Source organism: Diaphorina citri, unplaced genomic scaffold, assembly GCF_000475195.1.
Source record: "Diaphorina citri unplaced genomic scaffold, Diaci psyllid genome assembly version 1.1 scaffold166, whole genome shotgun sequence".
Taxonomy (NCBI): domain Eukaryota; kingdom Metazoa; phylum Arthropoda; class Insecta; order Hemiptera; family Psyllidae; genus Diaphorina; species Diaphorina citri.
Window position 1 is genome coordinate 236,152 of NW_007377603.1, and position 22,996 is coordinate 259,147.

A 22,996-nucleotide genomic window follows, 5' to 3' on the forward strand; every position below is an offset into this window, starting at 1 on the left:
GTTGCTACTTCAGTAAGAGCTTTTTAAGTACAGTTAAACAGGTACATTGGTAGGTGGCTAGGTGGGCACCGGACTACTACTCTTTTAGACGATACCTACTATTTCCTCGTCAAGAATGGACTATCGAAGAAACTGTCTTTAGTAGCTGTTCGGAGTGCCAGTAGGGCCTGTTGGGGGTCATCCCTATTCATCCCGATTTTAGAACTCTCTGGTGGTAGGAATCTACTGTCTCCATGACCTGAAATTGTTCCTTATCATGTATCACACCCCATAAACAATTGGATTCAAGAAATCTAGACTCTCGTCAGTCTAGATACCCATGGAAACGTTACCATGTTTGCAGTCATCAGAGGGGACTGATTAGTTTAATTGCAACCTATAAAAAAATCTACATCACCATCACGACCGGTTGCTAGCTAAATATTTATTAATTCTTCTACACCAGATCCCCCCTCCCCCCTCCCGGTTTGATGAATAGCGGAAACGGGCATGTTCACCTAGATCAGAACTGATCAAATCGCCCTTTCGCTAGTCTTTTAAGGTCAGTGACAGTGAGCCGCTTCTTGTCGAAAAAGAGCTCGTAATGTCCTCACAGCAGCAGAAATATGCCGATCGGTACCATAAGCAAATCAAGTGGAACCGAATACAAACCCTCATAATCAATTTGAGCTACAAGTCAGAATACATTACAATAGATATACGTATCATATAGACATGTAGGAAACCAAGGAGCATGTGCCCGCATAACTTTTACCAAACCAAATTTATTCCTAGTCATGTCCATGACAAGGACCGAAATTCTCAAATCGCCGACAAGTTGCTGACGCGGGACGCTTTCAATCTGGAGATTGGTGGTTCACGTCCAAGGCAAGTCATGAAATTTAGCGTAGCGTATTTAGCAGGGAACAACATTTCTGACCAGCATTTATGCTTAAAACGATTAAAATTCCTTCTTATCAATGGATTCTATTTGATCGAACCGGGAAAAGATAAGATTGAAATTTTCAGTATATAGGTAACAACTTATTGAGCAAGTGAGTTCTCTTCGTCAAGTTTTAAGGAGCGCCTACAGATACACAATGGTCGATAGGGATCGCCCGAAAGACGTCCACACTATACTTTTATAATTAGGTAAACCCAAATAAATTGATCTTACCTACAATATAATTGTGGGTTCCAGTCGATGGACATCAGTGACACCTTAAGACATACCGCGGTCCGGATACACCGGAAGCCACTTTGGACAGCCCTGGACCTAAATTTCCTATGCAGGATCATCTATCCTTGATGGTATCTACTATCTATCTATTAGTTCCAGATGAGTATCAATACTAATCAGTCAATTCCTGTGACGCCTCGCTCTCTAGCATCCTTATCAATTGGACAGTTAGGTAGGTAGGAAAGCAGGTATACACGGATAACAAAGGTATAATAATTAACAGCTCTAGGTGAGCTATGTATATCAATGGTTATGTTAAAGAAACGAGTGGAAGTCCCTCTAAAACTCTAAAGCTTGGGTTTTTCGAAAGTTTACGTGTAAAGTCCGAGTAAAATTACCAATAGGTACTATCCAACCATATTTATGACCCTATCCATTTCGCAACATTTTTATGGCAACTTTTTTCCCTGACATTTTTGGCAACATTTTTAATATTTTTTCTAAAAAGTACAAGAGCTGACTATACCTAATACTGTCTACCATTTTCCTCTAAGTTCAAATTAATGTGAGATCTGAATTACCTTCTATTTTTAATTTGATTAAAGTATTCATAGGTAAGTATCTAAAGTAGATATAGGTACATATCTAGTTGCCAATTTTCGAAGTGGATCAGTATTTGACCTCGGTTAAGAAATTTTGAGAATCAGCCCTAGGGTAATGGGAGATAGGTAGGCACCTACCTAAGTAAGTGATTTCATACCTAGAATGTTGAAAAATTTGCAAGTATAAAGTGTCTAACGTATACGGATTACGTAACTTTTAATAATTAACCTATCAGCTATTAGGTAGGTAATTAAGATTAATAGCATCAGTGTTAGCTGCGGGGTTTTACCTTGCAGCTGGATTTTTTGGGCTCTAAGATCGGACCAAAGTGACCTTGCTTAGCCGCGATAATAATTTAATTTTTCAAGATAAGTACATTTCTCGGAAATCAAAATAATATTACAAAAAATCTAATAATTAAACAAGTTTTTTGAACGGTTCCTACAGAGTACAGAACACAATTTGATACTCGTAGTTTTGTCTTCGTCCAAATTATTATTTTTTTAATCTTGACAAACTGGTTACCTCCTCATTGGGGATTTAATGCTCTTTATAATATTAAATTTAAAATTTGGAATAAATATGTAGGTACTCGAATGGAAGAAAAAAAATCGAAAATGCAAAAACCTTTTTTTTTCTAAACCCATAAAATTGCTGAAATTATGCTCCCAGTGCAAAAGAAACCATAAAATGATCCATTAATTTATGATTACCCCAGCTATAGGAACCTGCTTTAACTTTAAAATTTGGAATAAATATGTAGGTACCCGAATGGAAGAAAAAAAAATCGAAAATGCAAAAACCTTTTTTTTTTCTAAACCCATAAAATTGCTGAAATTATGCTCCCAGTGCAAAAGAAACCATAAAATGATCCATAAATTTATGATTACCCCAGCTATAGGAACCTGCTTTAACTGCCCTTACCTCCTGATGATACTTACCTAGTAGGTAACATAGAACCTATTAAAATAGGTAATATAGCTCGTATTATTATAGGTAAATTATAAATATTATAACTAGCATTGATATTATTATGAGATTTATTTTGTCATATAAATTGGTAAAAGTAGGTACATAGTGTACACAATACATAATTTACAAAATTATGTTCCTGGGTACAAAAGTACCCAGGAACTTGTTTTAGGTATTATTATGAGGATATGAGGTATTGAGGCAGGTAGATATCTAGGCTGGTAGGTACATGGGTTACTCTTTTTTTCCTGATAAAAAATAGTAGTAATAAATTACTGTGTTATATTATAAAAATTGCAAAAATATTCCATAGAAAGCCCCGAGCTTTTGGGAAAATATCATGTTATTCGAACTTTGCCATGTTTTTTTTTTCTATATTATTTTTTTGCCTAGAATCCACAGAAGCGATGGGGGAGGAGGGGGGGGGGAATGTGCACTGCATAAAAATCCACAGCATTTATTTTTCTATCAGTGTATAATGAATGTGAAAATGCACAGCTATGGACACAACCAGAGGGCAAAACGGGTTATCATTCTGCACAGTGAACACTCAAACCAAATTTGAGTTCTTGTTGAATTTCATTATTTTGCTGGGAGGATATACATGCATAGGTATTTGTGCATGCTCGAACAAAAAAACGAATGACTTGGACCTCTTAAGCTGGCCATTGACTAGCATTGTATATGTATTTTCAAAAAGTCTCCAGAGGTCTTGACATTGGTATTTGTGCATGCTCGAACAAAAAAAAAAAACGAATGACTTGGACCTCTTAAGCTGGCCATTGACTAGCATTGTATATGTATTTTCAAAAAGTCTCCAGAGGTCTTGACATTATTGGCGATATATCAAAACGTACCTACAACACCAGAACCAGCAGCATATTTCCCTTTTGGGCAGTTCAAAATATTAGGTTTCTAGGCAGAACATAGCATTAGCTAGGTATATCCCATAAATAGTGGACATAACACTGTCCCCAAGCTAGGTCACTATACTAGAAAGACAGACAATGGAGTAGGAAGGCCCTTGCGTTGCGTAGGTGTGGTACGAAAATCTGGACTGACTGCATAGATATTAGATATAATGAGTTGACAGTTGAAGTGGGGGTAATTATTATTCAATCTATATCTACTTAACCCTATTTAACCCCAACAAGAAGAAGGTAGGGTCAAGCTGCCAGACAAAACGGGCACACCCCTAGATATAAAATCACTAGGTATCGATACAACATAAATGGTCATAATAATGAGCGGGAGATTGTACTTTAGTTTATGATTGAAAAAAATATTGTAAATAATAACAATACCTATCGATACAACATAAATGGTCATAATAATGAGCGGGAGATTGTACTTTAGTTTATGATTGAAAAAAATATTGTAAATAATAATAACAATAAAACGGCAATAAAAAAAACATTTTCAAACTTTCGAAACAAAAGGAAAAGTTTTTCAAAAGCCATCGTTCTCGAACGTTTTGAAAAAACTCTACAGGATGTAACTGTCAGTAGGACGAGAATATGAAACATTGGAGCTGTAAGCTATGAGGATTTTTCACCCATTATTACAAGTGTGTAGTACAAACTGCTGAAGGATTTACCGAAAGGAAGATCTCTAGACTCTAGACAGTCATCCGAGCCGTCTAAATAAGCGAAGTATCTCTTCATATTATGAAGAACGTGTGATGATAATGAAGGGTTGGGTGGGAGAGAGTGTCTCGTGTTGTTAATAGGAGAGGCTGGGATGCCCGGGGGCTGTTTATAAACCCTTTGCAGGTTTATTATTAAATTCAGGAACCCTAATAGCCCCGGACAAAAGGGCTATACACGAGCGACATGGCAGGGAACAATAGATAAAGGTGAAGAGACTTTTTTATACTGGACTCTAGATACTCTAGAATTTTATTAAAACTGAAAGTTCTAAAACTGTGAAGTCCCTTTATGACCTCTATTTTCCGGAGTTGAAGAAAACAGAGCAGCAATATCTTAAAGACGCTCTTTATGACTTTAGGGAGTCTATGAAGAGACTTTTTTATACTGGACTCTAGATACTCTGGAATTTTATTAAAACTGAAAGTTCTAAAACTGCGAAGTCCCTTTATGACCTCTATTTTCCGGAGTTGAAGAAAACAGAGCAGCAATATCTTAAAGACGCTCTTTATGACTTTAGGGAGTCTTTAGTCACTTTAGCTTTTGTTTAGCCAAATTAAGACTTACCTCGGTGATAAAGGTAGCATCAGCAAAATAAATAATGCTTTCCAGTAATTTAGTTCATCTAAATAAATTTTGAAACAGAGGTAACGGGGTTTTGTCCTTTCTAAATTACCAAATGATTCACCAATAGATCAGGGAACTGTAGCTCTCATTCAGAGAACTACAGTTTGATAATCTCGTTTACCAGAGTCCAGACTAATGAGTTAACCAATTTCTCATTTCATCCCATCAGCTGCTCCACAATATATCGATAAATAATAAATGTTTATGAGCTAAATATACAAAAGGTCAAAAGCTGACTGGAAATGACACCCTTGAAGCAAATGAAACGCCCCAATTTTTCCAGAAAATACAATAATTGAAGTAACAAGCCTATTGAAACAAAACTCTGGTAAGCCCCTTGTATCTAGACCCCCTCTACAAATAATGAGCATTGAGCATCACAAGTATGCTGTTTGATGAAAGTTAGGGAAACAAAGAAGAACAAGTTTCCAAATTTTCGAACAAAAACCTCGAGGATTTGGTAGCATCAGCAAAATAAATAATGCTTTCCGGTAATTTAGTTCATCTAAATTAAATTTTGAAATAGAGGTAACGGGGTTTTGTCCTTTCTAAATTACCAAATGATTCACCAGTAGATCAGGGAACTGTAGCTCTCATCCAGAGAACTACAGTTTGATAATCTCGTTTACCAGAGTCCAGACTAATGAGTTAACCAATTTCTCATTTCATCCCATCAGCTGCTCCACAATATATCGATAAATAATAAATGTTTATGAGCTAAATATACAAAAGGTCAAAAGCTGACTGGAAATGACACCCTTGAAGCAAATGGAACGCCCCAATTTTTTCCAGAAAATACAATAATTGAGGTAACAAGCCTATTGAAACAAAACTCCGGTAAGCCCCTTGTATCCAGACCCCCTCTTCAAATAATGAGCATCACAAGTATGCTGTTTGATGAAAGTTAGGGAAACAAAGAAGAACAAGTTTCCAAATTTTCGAACAAAAACCTCGAGGATTTTGAAAAGAGCGACAAAACCATTTCATACAGACACAGATTCGAATAATTGAAACGAGGGGGTTTATGATGTCTCGTCCGAAAGCCGATGAGGTCGGCTTGAATTTTTTTTTTCAAAAAAAGGGGGTAAAAACTGGGTTGATGTGAATTGAAATCACGCAACAATCTTCCGACAATAAACAGATGGAAAGGAAAAGGTGTTAATATTTTATTGGAATTCTGGGATTGTTTTATTTATATTGCTCCAGGGCCGGAAACTAGAAGGGGCTGATGACCAAGGTTTAAGGTCAAAAGGTAAAGTTCCATCACAACATGAGTTTGGAATCATTAAGTTCCAATGCAAACCTATAATTAATAATACCTATGTATAACCTTACGACTTCAATGTCCTTGGAGCTTGCAGTATGCAAAAGATGAACAACATAAACATTCGAATACACACTTGTAGGTACACCTGCCACATAACCAGGCCCTTGAGTACCTACCTAGATAGTAGGTAGGTACTTCAAAAAAGGAAATAATTCCTATGTGTACCACTGTAGCATTGTACCTACTTTTAAAAATACCTACTACATAAATATTATGCCTACATAGGTAAGTGGGTGACTGTTGGTAGTGTGGTAGGTGATAGGTACCTCCTCATACTTCGATTAGGTCCTAGGTAGGTACAGACGAGTGCATTATTTGTACCTATAGGATCTATGTAGAACGCCCCAATTTTTTCCAGAAAATACAATAATTGAGGTAACAAGCCTATTGAAACAAAACTCCGGTAAGCCCCTTGTATCCAGACCCCCTCTTCAAATAATGAGCATCACAAGTATGCTGTTTGATGAAAGTTAGGGAAACAAAGAAGAACAAGTTTCCAAATTTTCGAACAAAAACCTCGAGGATTTTGAAAAGAGCGACAAAAACCATTTCATACAGACACAGATTCGAATAATTGAAACGAGGGGGTTTATGATGTCTCGTCCGAAAGCCGATGAGGTCGGCTTGAAATTTTTTCAAAAAAAGGGGGTAAAAACTGGGTTGTTGTGAATTGAAATCACGCAACAATCTTCCGACAATAAACAGATGGAAAGGAAAAGGTGTTAATATTTTATTGGAATTCTGGGATTGTTTTATTTATATTGCTCCAGGGCCGGAAACTAGAAGGGGCTGATGACCAAGGTTTAAGGTTAATAATACCTATGTATAACCTTACGACTTCAATGTCCTTGGAGCTTGCAGTATGCAAAAGATGAACAACATAAACATTCGAATACAAGACAGCATCTATAATCTTCCATCCACCGGGGACATTGGCTATGTGGGTGTGTTAACTAGGGATTTGGATTGCAGAAACTGTGAATACCTACCTAGACAGTCTAGATACCCACAAGAAAGTCCCCAGCGGGGAAAACATACGAGGGAGATTTACCAGGAATCCCAAATCCTAGTAAATCTGAACAGGAGAGAAGAACAATATGTCGTGTCTAAGCCATCCCCTGGTCCTTCACAGATGAAACATAAATATTACTTACAATGGGTTTAGCCGAGCATATTGTTCCAAAACAATCTTGTAGATTTCTGCATGAAAAAAATATCCGAGAATAAAAAACAAAACAAAAACCAAGCTTTTTGTGCTAAAGCTTTCGATTTTACGATTATTGTCGGAATTGAAGCGTTCAACAATTTATTAGTTCTATACGAAGGAGGGGCAGCCTCTGCTGAAAACCATGCATACAATACTATTAGGAGTGGGTTATTAGAAATACAGACCCTAGGTAAAAATGAACATGAAACGTACATGAATATCTATATGGTCAGTAAAGTTTGCCAGTGATCCTCTCATAAATGGAACTCAAGTAAAATTTGTTAAGGCAAAATCGACCGTACCTTATTCAAAAGTTATAAGTGCCAATTAGGACTAGTCAGACGGCATCAACCAGCAGTGTGGTAGGCCAAGATCCGGTCTACCGCAGGGTGAGTACCTATCCAGAAATATTTTGGTGTTAAAAGTGACCTATGACGATTGGTATTTTTAGGACTGGTCAGGCTGGTGTTTTTCCTGTACCAGCAACCTGTATAACAGGTTGCTGGTACAGATAGTAACACCTACTAATAAGGTAGATATTAGATATATCTACTGATTTGTAAGCCTAAGAAAGTCTGGCTCCAGGTGGTCTGGTCTTCCATCAACAGGGAGACACTATTTAATACATGAAAGATACAACAAAAATAAGGAGGGGAAAACTCATTAACATTTCAACAGCTAAAACAACATTAATTACTATACAAACAGACTAAACAGAGTCCTTCATAAAAAAATTAATAATAATGAAAAAAAAATTCTCATCCCATCTCGTATTAGATACATCTTCTTTCCAGTCAGCATCCCAGACATCCTTTTCAACCCGGATTACAACATGCACGGATTTGGAGCAGATTAATCACCGATCACACTGAGCCCAGGAACAGGAACTAAACCGACCTACATGATGATAAATGAAATCCTCGTAATTATTCACTTATTCAATTTGTATTTGGAAAAAAGAGATCAAGGGGGGGGGGGGGGTTGTTGCAAAGGATAAACGAGAACAAAGAGGTACAAGAAGATTACACAAGGGGCACAAGCTGTATCAGAAACAATAGGAGTGTTAATTAATATTAATACGTCACGGAACCTTTGCGAAGGACAAAACCGTTCCTGGAGCTGCATTGCCCAGGGGGATAAGTGTGCTGATAGTTGCATCAATATGCAATATGTCAGGCCCGGCATGAGGGGCTTCATTGTGGGGATTTAAACGGTTCTGAGGATCTTCTGTCACTGCTACAACAACAAACGGTTCTGACACAAGAATAGTTTTTGAGTCGCGTCGACAGTAAAGTGGTAGTGATCAAGCGAGCTTGCCTGATTAACAGGAGGCCGAGAATTCAATCCCATTTGACAGACTAGACATACTTATGAAGTTTTCTTTATCCTCGTGAACTTGAAGATATGGCCAATAATATAATAGAGATCTAAGATCTCCAAGAGCTATACTATTATGTCCCAGACAATAACATCAAGAAAGACGAGATATCAAGCTAAATTTCCAATGTACAGAGAAAGATAGGTAGGTAGGTACAGAGAGAAAAGGAAGACAGGAAATCGGGAATTGTTCAATTTCAATCACACCTTTACACGGGCCTGTCTGAATGAATTATTTAAAGTTTTAATTAAATTTTTATTTCGACCTAAATAGCGGTGTAGGGCATTGAAAATGTTGGGTTTGTTCAGATAGCTTGTGATATCTGCGTACATTATTTGACAAATTACGTCCCCCTGAACCTTTACCGCCATTCTCTTCCACTCTGCTTTCAAGTAATGAAGCTCTTTTAGCTCTTGCTGGTAATGTAAGTGACATCGTGCGTACATTAATTTCTCTCTGGGAAATTCTCTATTCTCTTTCGTTCTCTCTTTTCGTCTGTACATCCTCTCTCTTTTCTCGTTCTCTTGTCTCTGTAATCCCTTGAGTGAAAATTCTCAATTCTTGGAATCGTAAGCACATTTCACCCCGAGTAACGTAGTTAACTCATGTAAACACGTGACCTACACGGAGAGAAAAACTAGGGTTCCGGAAGCCTAACCGAGTGATTGGGTGCCGGAACTCTAATTTTGAACTCGCCTAACATTGAACCCGTGCTCTCCTGTTTACCAGGCGAGCACCTTGACCACTTGACCATTACATCACCGAAGCATAGGTAGGTAATTCTCGGCTCATTGTCAACCCAGAACCCACCTTCATTACAACCTCTAAATATGCCAGATAACACACATAAGTAGATCATTTTCCTGTCATAATGCTACTTGACAAAGTATCCCGTTTCGAAAACATAGCGGAAATTCTCTATTCTCTTTCGTTCTCTCTTTTTGTCTGTACATCCTATCTCTGTCTTTTCTCGTTCTCTTGTCTCTGTAATCCCTTGAGTGAAAATTCTCAATTCTTGGAATCGTAAGCACATTTCACCCCGAGTAACGTACGCTAGTCTTCTAGTCTATTATGCAAGTAAACATTTTTGTAACTTTGTAAGTGGAATTAAACCATGATCTCATGATCATCATCGGAATTCTGGAGATAATAGATTTGATCGGTCTGATTTTTATTACTTTATTAATAAAAATCTTGCTCTGGCCCATTCTATTCTATCATTTACCATTTTCGACGTAGGTTAACTCATGTAAACACGTGACCTACACGGAGAGAAAAACTAGGGTTCCGGAAGCCTAACCGAGTGATTGGGTGCCGGAACTCTAAATATAATATGGAATTCTATACCATCAGACATACTCGTACCTTCAAGTAGGTAATCAAAAGTTCAACACAATCGAAATCAAAATCAAACTGAAAGAGCAAACATTAGAAAACATTAAAACATGTAACAGCACTTGAAAAAACTTTGTAAGTCAAAAGTTTCTACTTCTACCACACTACATAACTTTTTCCTGTATAGGTAATATTATAAGCTACCTATGTACCTACCTACCTAGTACCTAGCTGTTTGCCTCGAGCTTTTCGACGGAGAATTTTTTCTGGGAATTGTCTCTGAAAGACTGAAACCCATGTAATACCAACAGGTGGAGACTCCACGCCGGAAGCACTGTTCCGTTCCAAGAACGCACCGACATCAACTCTTAAATATACAATATGTATGAATCGCTGGAAAATGTCAAAGGTAGGTAGGGCCATGTTGGAGCAGCTCTGTCTGATCTAACATCCACTGGATTTGAAGCTGTTTTTCATTCCAACACTGAGAGAAAAATCGTTCAAATTCTTGCAGTATGCTATCCCGCCAAGTTGTTGTGGAAGTAAAAAACCCATATACCTACTTGTACATTTCTCTATCGTCTTGAATCCGAATCACAAGAACTTTAACATTTGAAAATCCTACAAGAGACTTGAAGGATTTTCGTCCAATTTTTTTTCTCAGTGAAAACGCTGCGTTAACGCGGTGTCAACTCAACGTATACTCTGCGTCAGGACAGTAGTCTGATTTTATCATCCGATTTACATGGAGTTTTCTTTGTTTGATTTCAGGTAAGACGAGTTTCCATTTTACGTTTTCCAGTGGGTGGACAGTGGGAACAATGTGAGAACATTGTCATAACCTCTTTGGATGTCTCTAGTTTCTCACCAGTAAGTAAGACATGGTTATCTTAAACGTGGGTATTCTGGTATCGCTAAACCTAAAGGTAGGTACATTTATGATCTATCTGTCTGCTTTGAATTTGCAAAAGATGATTCAATTTTCAATTCCATTACGTATTTCACCTACGAAATAATTTCCTGTGTGGCTCTATACCTACATGCACCTAGGTGCCACCTACATACAATGCTGTAAGAATTGGAATTGTATATGCTGTAAGGATATGTAAGAATTGTAAATGACAAGGTTTCCGCTACCTCTCCTGCTTGCATGAAAAGCGGAGAAGATTTCGGAAATAAGAAACAAGGTTGTGAACATCAAACCTTTGGGTTTCTTATTTCGAAATAAGAGAATGGGGGGGGGGGATACTTTCTAATTCTGTTTGACTTGCTCTGGCACGTTCTATTACCTATTCACCGTTTTCGACGTAGGTTAACTCAGGGTTGTCCAACCTTAGGGCACCCGAGGGCCGCAAGAGACCAAGGTAGAGAGTTGGCGGGCCGCAAAAAAACTCACGGGGGGCGGCGGGATGGGCCTGGCTGTAATGTTAATTATATAAATAATTTTTTTTATTATGGAAAGCTTACCACATGATGACATTAGTGCGATTTCTGTGGACTCTCTGCAGCTGACACAAGTGCGTGAATATCGACATTCACGTCTTCGGTACACAAGCGTAGAAGGTGTGATAGGGACTCGTCCGTAAGTTTGGCTCTTTGTTTAGTATATTTACTGTTATTTTTCATTTTCGTTCATTTTTTTAGGCGGGCCTTCGCGGGCCGCAAAAATGAGCTCGCGGGCCGCATGCGGCCCGCGGGCCGCGGGTTGGACAAGCCTGGTTAACTCATGTAAACACGTGACCTACACGGAGAGAAAAACTAGGGTTCCGGAAGCCTAACCGAGTGATTGGGTGCCGGAACTCTAATTTTGAACTCGCCTAACATTGAACCCGTGCTCTCCTGTTTACCAGGCGAGCACCTTGACCACTTGACCATTACATCACCGAAGCATAGGTAGGTAATTCTCGGCCCATTGTCAACCCAGAACCCACCTTCATTACAACCTCTAAATATGCCAGATAACACACATAAGTAGATCATTTTCCTGTCATAATGCTACTTGACAAAGTATCCCGTTTCGAAAACATAGACAAGTAGAGATGTCCCCATGTTAACGATTAAAAACGGCTCGCGTGCCCTCCCCCTCCTAGCAGACCCCCCGGGGGGTGCCCCCAGTGGGATATCCCGGCCCCGCGTAGAAATTGAACCATTTTATAAATGGACACAACTTTCCATTGTTATTGTTTACCTTGGGTAGGAAATCAAAGTGTAAAATAATAGCGTAAGTAGAGATGTCCCCATGATAACGATTAAAAACGGTTCGCGTGCCCTCCCTCTCCTTCTGAGACCCCCCGGGGGTGTCCCCAGTGGGATATCCCGGTCCCGGGTAGAAATTGAACCATTTTATAAATGGACACAACTTTCCATTGTTATTGTTTACCTTGGGTAGGAAATCAAAGTGTAAAATAATAGCGCATAATGACGTCAGAAGGCGTCCCGTGGGACAAAGGACAACGTCGGAATGAATACAAAATATGATTTATTTTCGTAGGGGGAAAAAATGTCGCTTTAATTGACCAGCTGAATATCGGATGAGATTTTTTTATTGTTATAAAAAACAATCAATCCCTTTAAATACCCTTGGGTGAGAAAGTTGGAATTTTTTTATGGTTTGAGGTGAGAGGATATACCTACAAATAGGAAATAGGCAAATACCCAGAAGTAGGTATAAGGAATGTATTGAATTGAATGGTTTGAGGTGAGAGGATATACCTACAAATAGGAAATAGGCAAATACCCAGAAGTAGGTATAAGGAATGTATTGAATTGAAAGTGAAAAGATTTTTGCACAATTTTAAATACTAACCATCAAAGTAGACTACCTATCTGTCTACCCAGCTTAACTCCATACACAAAAAGCCTAACACTTTGAGGCTTAGGTGTAGTGGCAAACGGCCCTAAAAGTTGGGTTAAGCTTATACGAATCTAATAATCTATACAAATTTTCAGTGATCTAGCAAAATCAACAAATACATAGGTACGTAGCCTGCCCTGGTAAAATAAAAGTAAGTAAAAGGTTTGTCGCGATAAGTGCATAAATCGCCATGTTTTGACCTCTGAGGAGGGGAGATACAAAATATGAGCGACTGAGCAGTCGCTTGCAGCACCCCCCCTTCTCTCTGGATGCAATGAAAATATTAGAATATTGTTCCTATTTAGAGGGCACTTAAGGATTGAAAAAAGTGAACAATAATAACATAAATAATAATAAACAACACTTTGAGGCTTGGGTGTAGGGGCAAACGGCCCTAAAAGTTGGGTAAAGCTTATACGAATCTATACAAATTTTCAGTGATCTAGCAAAATCAACAAATAGGTACCTACGTAGCCTGCCCTGGTAAAATAGAAGTACGTAAAAGGTTTGTCGCGATAAGTGCATAAATCGCCATGTTTTGACCTCTGAGGAGGGGAGATACAAAATAAGAGGGACTGAGCAGTCGCTTGCAGCATCCCCCTTTCTCTCTGGCTGCAATGAAAATATTAGAATATTGTTCCTATTTAGAGGGCACTTAAGGATTGAAAAAAGTGAACAATAATAACATAAATAATAATAAATACTGAAAAAAAAAAAAAAAAAAAAAAAAGGAAGGAAAGGTAGGTAAAAATAAAAAACCTACCTACCTAGTACCTAGCTGTTTGCCTCGAGCTTTTCGACGGAGAATTTTTTCTGGGAATTGTCTCTGAAAGACTGAAACCCATGTAATACCAACAGGTGGAGACTCCACGCCGGAAGCACTGTTCCGTTCCAAGAACGCACCGACATCAACTCTTAAATATACAATATGTATGAATCGCTGGAAAATGTCAAAGGTAGGTAGGGCCATGTTGGAGCAGCTCTGTCTGATCTAACATCCACTGGATTTGAAGCTGTTTTTCATTCCAACACTGAGAGAAAAATCGTTCAAATTCTTGCAGTATGCTATCCCGCCAAGTTGTTGTGGAAGTAAAAAACCCATATACCTACTTGTACATTTCTCTATCGTCTTGAATCCGAATCACAAGAACTTTAACATTTGAAAATCCTACAAGAGACTTGAAGGATTTTCGTCCAATTTTTTTTTCTCAGTGAAAAGGTGAAAACGCTGCGTTAACGCGGTGTCAACTTAACGTTTACTCTGCGTCAGGACAGTACGACAGTAGTCAGTAGTAGTCAGTATTTTATCATCCGATTTACATGGAGTTTTCTTTGTTTGATTTCAGGTAAGACGAGTTTCCATTTTACGTTTTCAAGTGGGCGGTCTGCAAAATGTGAGAACTTGGTGTCAACCATTTGATGGGGTGATTCTCGTTTCTCACCAGTAAGTATAAGATATGGTTATCTTGAACGTGGGTATTCTGTGGTATCGCTAAACCTATGGGTAGGTACATTTATGATCTATCTGCTTTGATTTTGCAAAAGATGATTCAATTGTCAATTCCATTACGTATTTCACCTACAAAATAATTTCCTGTGTGGCTCTATACCTACATGCACCTAGGTGCCACCTACATACAATGCTGTAAGAATTGGAATTGTATATGCTGTAAGGATATGTAAGAATTGTAAATGACAAGGTTTCCGCTACCTCTCCTGCTTGCATGAAAAGCGGAGAAGATTTCGGAAATAAGAAACAAGGTTGTGAACATCAAACCTTTGGGTTTCTTATTTCGAAATAAGAGAATGGGGGGGGGGGATATTGAGCTCCCTGACGTATTCAGGTAGGTTCAGTAAGTTCTACTCTTTCTTACCTACGTCAAACGACAAAACATAATATTGTAGATATGTACCTACCTAGTACGAAGGTACCTGCTTCAAAGTACCTAATATTACATAGATCCTATAGGTACAAATAATGCACTCGTCTGTACCTACCTAGGACCTAATCGAAGTATGAGGAGGTACCTATCACCTACCAAACTACCAACAGTCACCCACTTACCTATGTAGGCATAATATTTTTATGTAGTAGGTATTTTTAAAAGTAGGTACAGTGCTACAGTGGTACACACAGGAATTATTTCCTTTTTTGAAGGTAAGTACCTAGGTAGGTACTCAAGGGCCTGGTTATGTGGCAGGTATACCTACAAGTGGGTATGGAATGTAAAATTCAACTCTCATCTCTTACCTATACAATATTTATGGGTACCTTAACGTACATAGGTTTGAAATTTACCCGAGCTTTTATGTGATTTGAAACAGATGTTCATGTGAAATACTCTGACGCGTTGCATATACACAAGGAGTAACATAATTATACCCACGATAGAGTTGAGTGAACAAAATGAATGAGCACTCTAGCTCGGATGATACTTATAATTAATGACGTATATCAGAGAAAATAATAAATTAGTGGCCCTCTGACGTCACAAAAAGGGAATAAGGGATGTCGGAGAAAATATTTATTTTCAAAATTTTGACACTAATTTTAACAAAGGGGTCAATCTTTTCATGTTAATTTTTTGTTCGGCGTGTATTTACTTCTACAGAGTCACAGAGTGTATCCTGAAAGTGTCAAAAGATGAAAGGCTGTTTTTGGTGGTTGTTGATAGTGTTGATACAGTTAAGAAGTTGGTTTGGGTTCCAATACTGAAGGGTAGTTTACCAGTTTTTCCTCCCTTAGCCGTATTAGCTTAAAGTAGATGTCCGATACTTCTTATGTATGTTACTTCGTTTAGTCTACTTCTACAGAGTGTATCCTGAAAGTGTCAAAAGATGAAAGGCTGTTTTTGGTGGTTGTTGATAGTGTTGATACAGTCAAGAAGTTGGTTTGGGTTCCAATACAGAAGGGTAGTTTACCAGTTTTTCCTCCCTTAGCCGTATTAGCTTAAAGTAGATGTCCGATACTTCTTATGTATGTTACTTCGTTTAGTTTGTTACTTGCTAGTTCGTTTATAGGGAGCAGTTTATTTGGTTCCGTTCTATTATATTAATCAGTATTAGGAGTTACTTATTTAGACGGCTCGGATGACTGTCTAGAGTCTAGAGATCTTCCTTTCGGTAAATCCTTCAGCAGTTTGTACTACACACTTGTAATTATGGGTGAAAAATCCTCATAGCTTACAGCTCCTATGTTTCATATTCTCGTCCTACTGACAGTTACATCCTGTAGAGTTTTTTTCAAAACGTTCGAGAACGATGGCTTTTGAAAAACTTTTCCTTTTGTTTCGAAAGTTTGAAAATGTTTTTTTTATTGCCGTTTTGTGACGTATTAATATTAATTAACACTCCTATTGTTTCTGATACAGCTTGTGCCCCTCGTGTAATCTTCTTGTACCTCTTTGTTCTCGTTTATCCTTTGCAACAACCTTGTCCCCTCTTGATCTTTTTTTTTTTTCCAAATACAAATTGAATAAGTGAATAATTACGAGGATTTCATTTATCATCATGTAGGTCGGTTTAGTTACTAGGCTCAGTGTGATCGGTGATTAATCTGCTCCAAATCCGTGCATGTTGTAATCCGGGTTGAAAAGGATGTCTGGGATGCTGACTGGAAAGAAGATGTATCTAATACGAGATGGGATGAGAATTTTTTTTCATTATTATTATTTTTTTTATGAAGGACTCTGTTTAGTCTGTTTGTATACTGTATAGTAATTAATGTTGTTTTAGCTGTTGAAATGTTAATGAGTTTTACCCTCCTTATTTTTGTTGTATCTTTCATGTATTAAATAGTGTCTCCCTGTTCATGGAAGACCAGACCACCTGGAGCCAGACTTTTTTAAGCTTACAAATCAATAGATATATCTAATATCTACCTTATTAGTAGGTGTTACTATCTGTACCAGCAACCTGTTCTACAGGATGACATAGGAAAAACACCAGCCTGACCAGTCCTACAAATACCAATCGTCATAGGTCACTTTTAACACCAAAATATTTCTGGATAGGTACTCACCCTGCGGTAGACCGGATCTTGGCCTACCACACTGCTGGTTGATGCCGTCTGACTAGCCCTAATTGGCACTTATAACTTTTGAATTAGGTACGGTCGATTTTGCCTTAACAAATTTTACTTGAGTTCCATTTTTGAGAGGATCACTGGCAAACTTTACTGACCATATAAATATCCATGTATATTTCATGTTCATTTTTACCTAGGGTCTGTATTTCTAATAACGCACTCCTAATAGTATTGTATGCATGGTTTTCAGCAGAGGCTGCTCCTCCTTCGTATAGAACTAATAAATTTGTTGAACGCTTCAATTCCGACAATAATCGTAAAATCGAAAGCTTTAGCACAAAAAGCTTGGTTTTTGTTTTGTTTTTTATTCTCGGATATTTTTTTCATGCAGAAATCTACAAGATTGTTTTGGAACAATATGCTCGGCTAAACCCATTGTAAGTAATATTTATGTTTCATCTGTGAAGGACCAGGGGATGGCTTAGACACGACATATTGTTCTTCTCTCCTGTTCAGATTTACTAGGATTTGGGATTCCTGGTAATAGACAATTTGTTCTTCTCTCCTGTTCAGATTTACTAGGATTTGGGATTCCTGGTAAATCTCCCTCGTATGTTTCCCCGCTGGGGACTTTCTTGTGGGTGTCTAGACTGTCTAGGTAGGTATTCACAGTTTCTGCAATCCAAATCCATAGTTAACACACCCACATAGCCAATGTCCCCGGTGGATGGAAGATTATAGATGCTGTCTTGTATTCGAATGTTTATGTTGTTCATCTTTTGCATACTGCAAGCTCCAAGGACATTGAAGTCGTAAGGTTATACATAGGTATTATTAACCTTAAACCTTGGTCATCAGCCCCTTCTAGTTTCCGGCCCTGGAGCAGTTATACATAGGTATTATTAACCTTAAACCTTGGTCATCAGCCCCTTCTAGTTTCCGGCCCTGGAGCAATATAAATAAAACAATCCCAGAATTCCAATAAAATATTAACTGATTATAAGATTATAACATTGTGCTGGACAAGTGGACACACATAAATGGGATCATTTCACGACCATACTCTACGGTCCCTAATTCCTTACAGAACTAATCCTCTCTCTATACCTATAGCTATATTGAAACTTCCTATAATCCTGAATCTAAATGCGGTCCTGCTCAAATCAATAGCACTGGAAATCTCGTGCTGCTACCAACATCAGTCAACTTGTTTTGATTCGGTTGTACCAAACCTACATCACACTATCAGTAAAATTCAGTTCATAGGATTTCAGTCTATCAGTTGGTCTGGCTCAAGTCCGGAGGTCCGAAGATATACGTGTGAGATTGTGAGAATCGGGAGTGATATCTTGTGTCTAAAATCACGTGTTGTTCGGATTTATTTTGATTTGATTTATTTTGTTTTGATTTATTTTTCCTTTTGTTACAAAAGTTTTGATTAAACTTGTGTTGATTTTTTGTGCTTGAAACGCTTGAATGTTTTTGTGCGTCTGATCATCATGGGGTTGTAGGATGAGTAGGTTTTTTACTTACGGACAGTATGTATTTATTTTCCAATTAATTAAACGTAAGTTCGTAAGATAAATAATTACCTATTTGATTTTTTTTTTTTAATTAAAGGTAGATTTTAAATTGGTAAATAAACTAATCTACCTACATATCTCCTCAAAATTGAAATAAATAATTGAGTTTATTGAGTCCTTCAGTTATCATCACCTAACCTATACCTACATTTAGAAATATCTACGTAGAAAATTAGAAACATCTACTTACCAACCTTTCCGGTAGGCGGTAGGTACATATGTAATTATATTCTACGATCTAAATACGAGCTATCAAGTACCTGCCGAATAGGAATTTCCCCTTTGGGTAGTTTTTCTTGGTTTGGACTGTTCTTTTTGAGGGTTTATTTGAAGCTCCAGTCCATTGATTTTATCAGATGAGAATCACAGGCTTCATAATTGGTCCACCTACTGTGGCATCCATCATTGTAGACGTTTTTTTTTTCAGTCGGAATTTCGGTCCTTGTCATGGACATGACTAGGAATAAATTTGGTTTGGTAAAAGTTATGCGGGCACATGCTCCTTGGTTTCCTACATGCCTATATGATACGTATCTATTGTAATGTATTCTGACTTGTAGCTCAAATTGATTATGAGGGTTTGTATTCGGTTCCACTTGATTTACTTATGGTACCGATCGGCATATTTCTGCTGCTGTGAGGACATTACGAGCTCTTTTTCAACAAGAAGCGGCTCACTGTCACTGACCTTAAATGACTAGCGATCGTCTAAAAGAGTAGTAGTCCGGTGCCCACCTAGCCACCTACCAATGTACCTGTTTAACTGTACTTAAAAAGCTCTTACTGAAGTAACAACGGATTACTTAAATACAAATACTTGAAATATGTACTTATACTATACAAGATACTCGTACCTACACACTTAAAATACCCTAAATCCAACCGCCTCGCCTGTCAGAGCCAATATCCATCAGAAGGTTTTCGTCATCAACTTATCTGTTTAGACTTTAGATAATAAAACTTAATTAATTAATTGCCTATACGTTAAGTTGTATAGCGAATAGACCTATGTATACGTATTAAATGGTATGGACCTAGTTGTCCCTGGATTGTGGATTAATCTAATAGTGAACACCTTGCGAAAGATCAACCAAATTAACGGACTTTGATTGGTATCATTAGATTAAAATTCTTCACGTTTGTCTAACTACATTTGCCCAATATGAATTGTAGACTAGATTTTTTTTACCTACCTCATGTCCTAATGGCTTAATCGGGTTTATTTACCCAAGTTCAGACACATACATCTAGAACAAGTATGTTGTAGGGGTCTTTTGAAGGAAGGAGATTTAGCATGTCACAATGATTGTCGCTGTTAATGAGATTCTCTTTTTTTACATCTCTTGGAATATGTTTGCCGGACTAATGTTGTCAATACTGTCAAATTTGTTAATTGTAAATCTGTGACTGTTTATGTTCAATCCAACACTTTGGAATCACAAGCTATGTAAGTCGGAATAGGTAGTTATTCTTGTACTTAGTTGTCAACTAGAATTTTAACCGTGATCGGAACAATAAAATGGCCACCGGTAGAGAGGCAATTTGTCATTTTATATTGCCCGTGCTTGACAGGTAGGGAAGTTGTCTCAGTTATCACACTGACCTAACCTAATCGGAACTACTTACACTACGTTTAATATTATGATTGTGATTAGATGCGCTTTTACGGAGCATGATGGTAAAAGTTATGCTTAGGTGGCATTATGTTATTTGTGTATTTTTAACATCCTCCGGGTCCTCCCTAAATCATATGCTCAGCATATAGGTTAGTTCCATAAACATGTACCCATCTTTACCTACCAAATTCGAAACTCAAGTAGGTACGTTTTACCTGGCGACTGTCAGGATTACCTACTTAGGTTTTGGCTAGACGCTAGATAGATACTTTCGAAAATACTTAAACACTTTATCTTGAAAAATTAAATTATTATCGCGGCTAAGCAAGGTCACTTTGGTCCGATCTTAGAGCCCAAAAAATCCAGCTGCAAGGTAAAACCCCGCAGCTTCCATGAGACATTATAATTCATTCGATTCTCGAGAACTCTGGAATAGTTGTAACATGTTACGGTTGTGATAGGTATTGGTAACTGGGCAGTAGGTAGATAGGTAGCCCGCAGCTAACACTGATGCTATTAATCTTAATTACCTACCTAATAGCTGATAGGTTAATTATTAAAAAGTTACGTAATCCGTATACGTTAGACACTTCATACTTGCAAATTTTTTAACATTCCAGGTATGAAATCACTTACTTGAGAATCAGCCCTATTACCCTAGGGCTGATTCTCAAAATTTCCTGACCGAGGTCAAATACTGATCCACTTCGAAAATTGGCAACTAGATACCTATATCTACTTTAGATACCTACCTATGACTACTATACTTTAATCAAATTAAAAATAGAAGGTAATTCAGATCTCACATTAATTTGAACTTAGAGCAAAATGGTAGACAGTATTAGGTATAGTCATAAAGTACTTTTTAGAAAAAAAAAAAAAAATATTAAAAATGTTGCCAAAAATGTCAAGCAAAAAAGGTTGCCATAAAAATGTTGCAAAATGGATATACCTATGTATGTGCATAAATATGGTTGGATAGTATCTCTTGATAATTTTACTGGGACTTTACACGAAAAGTTTCGAAAAACTCAAGCTTTAGAGTTTTAGAGGGACTTCCACCCGTTTCTTTAACATAACCATAGATATAGCTCACCTAGAGCTGTTAATTATACCTTTGTTATCCATGTATACCTGCTTTCCTACCTACCTAAATATGCATGAAACACCTAGCCAAATTAATTAACGCCATTGTTTTAACAAGGGTCACAAGCATACACGGGAACATAATCAGAATTAATGTTCAATTAGGGGACATTATTTTACACGGACACCCAGAATTTACTAGTAACAGTAGTAACTAATTGTAGGAAAGGGAGTCTCATGAGCTTTTGGTCTCAGGCTGAACACGAGGGCACAAGTTTGACTTCAAAATGATAGCTGATGAAATTTCTAAAGATCCTTTGATTTCGGATCTTTGTCTTTGATTTCGGATGATCTGAACCATTGGTAAACCTGTCTTGGTGTAGGGTTAAGTAGATATAGATTGAATAATAATTACCCCCACTTCAACTGTCAACTCATTATAATATCTATGCAGTCAGTCCAGATTTTCGTACCACACCTACGCAACGCAAGGGCCTTTCTACTCCATTTTCTGTCTTTCTAGTATAGTGACCTAGCTTGGGGACAGTGTTATGTCCACTATTTCTGGGATATACCTAGCTAATGCTATGTTCTGCCTAGAAATCCAATATTTTGATCTGCCCAAAAAGGAAATGTGCTGCTGGTTCTGGTGTTGTAGGTACGTTTTGATATAGGTATCGCCAATAATGTCAAGACCTCTGGAGACTTTTTGAAAATACATATACAATGCTAGTCAATGGCCAGCTTAAGAGGTCCAAGTCATCTTGATCCCAGCGAAGGCATGAAGTTCTATTCTCATTTACAAGAGTTGCCATTTCCTCTTAATATATTAATGGTTTAGCTTTTACGTATTTATTTATGTAGGCAGTACTTATCTCTTATCTATCCACCTACAGTCCTACACAATCAATAGGTACTTGCGTTCTATCATTCAATTCCATTTTCCCATTAAGGAATCTAGATATACCTGTACGGTATTTTGCGTCACCGTTTATCTTGGCAAAGGAAAAGACAACAGAAAAAGCTGCAAAAAGCATCGCAAATTGAAAAGCTATAGTCCCTGCGGCAATTTGTCTAATCGAGCCATCATGAGAGGAATTTGGGATCCCCTTTTGTTCTAAGATGGAAAATGGATACTCAATTATTTAGGGAGAGAGCTTTATCTATCTTCTTCATCGAGGGGGAACAAAAGAACTCATTTTCCCTGCCCGTTCGTTCTATCCTACTCCCTAGGCCCTTACCCCTAAGTACCTACCCTTTCCTTTACCCCCCCCATGTATACCTCTCCCTTAAATGTCTATCATTTCCCTCGCCCCTAGAGCCTACTTTCGATTTTTCCCCTTCCTCTGTGAGTCTCCCCTTTATACGCCTCAGTCTCCCCAAACTCCCAACCTGCCAGCTCCCCCTCTCTTCTTCTTCTCCTTCTCCCTTCTTCCCCTGAGTGTCCCCTTTATCACCCTTCACATTTTTCCCTCCTGACGGCCCCCTTTTTCTGCCTACCTTGCTTTCTCCTCCCTCTCCTCCTCACCCCCCCCCCCATATCCACCGTCCCTACCTCCCTTTAAACCTCTGGGAA

The 22,996-nt window shown here is 38.0% G+C and overlaps 1 protein-coding gene across 1 annotated transcript in view; it reads left to right on the plus strand.

Annotated features, from left to right (window-relative positions):
- The first annotated feature begins 583 nt into the window (after positions 1-583).
- Positions 584-22,996, plus strand: part of LOC103505340 — a 28,673-nt gene continuing 6,260 nt past the window's right edge. The window contains exons 1-2 of the mRNA XM_026820677.1: positions 584-675; positions 775-867. Coding sequence (XP_026676478.1) covers positions 584-675; positions 775-867 — 185 coding nt within the window. The remainder of the gene's footprint in view (positions 676-774; positions 868-22,996) is intronic.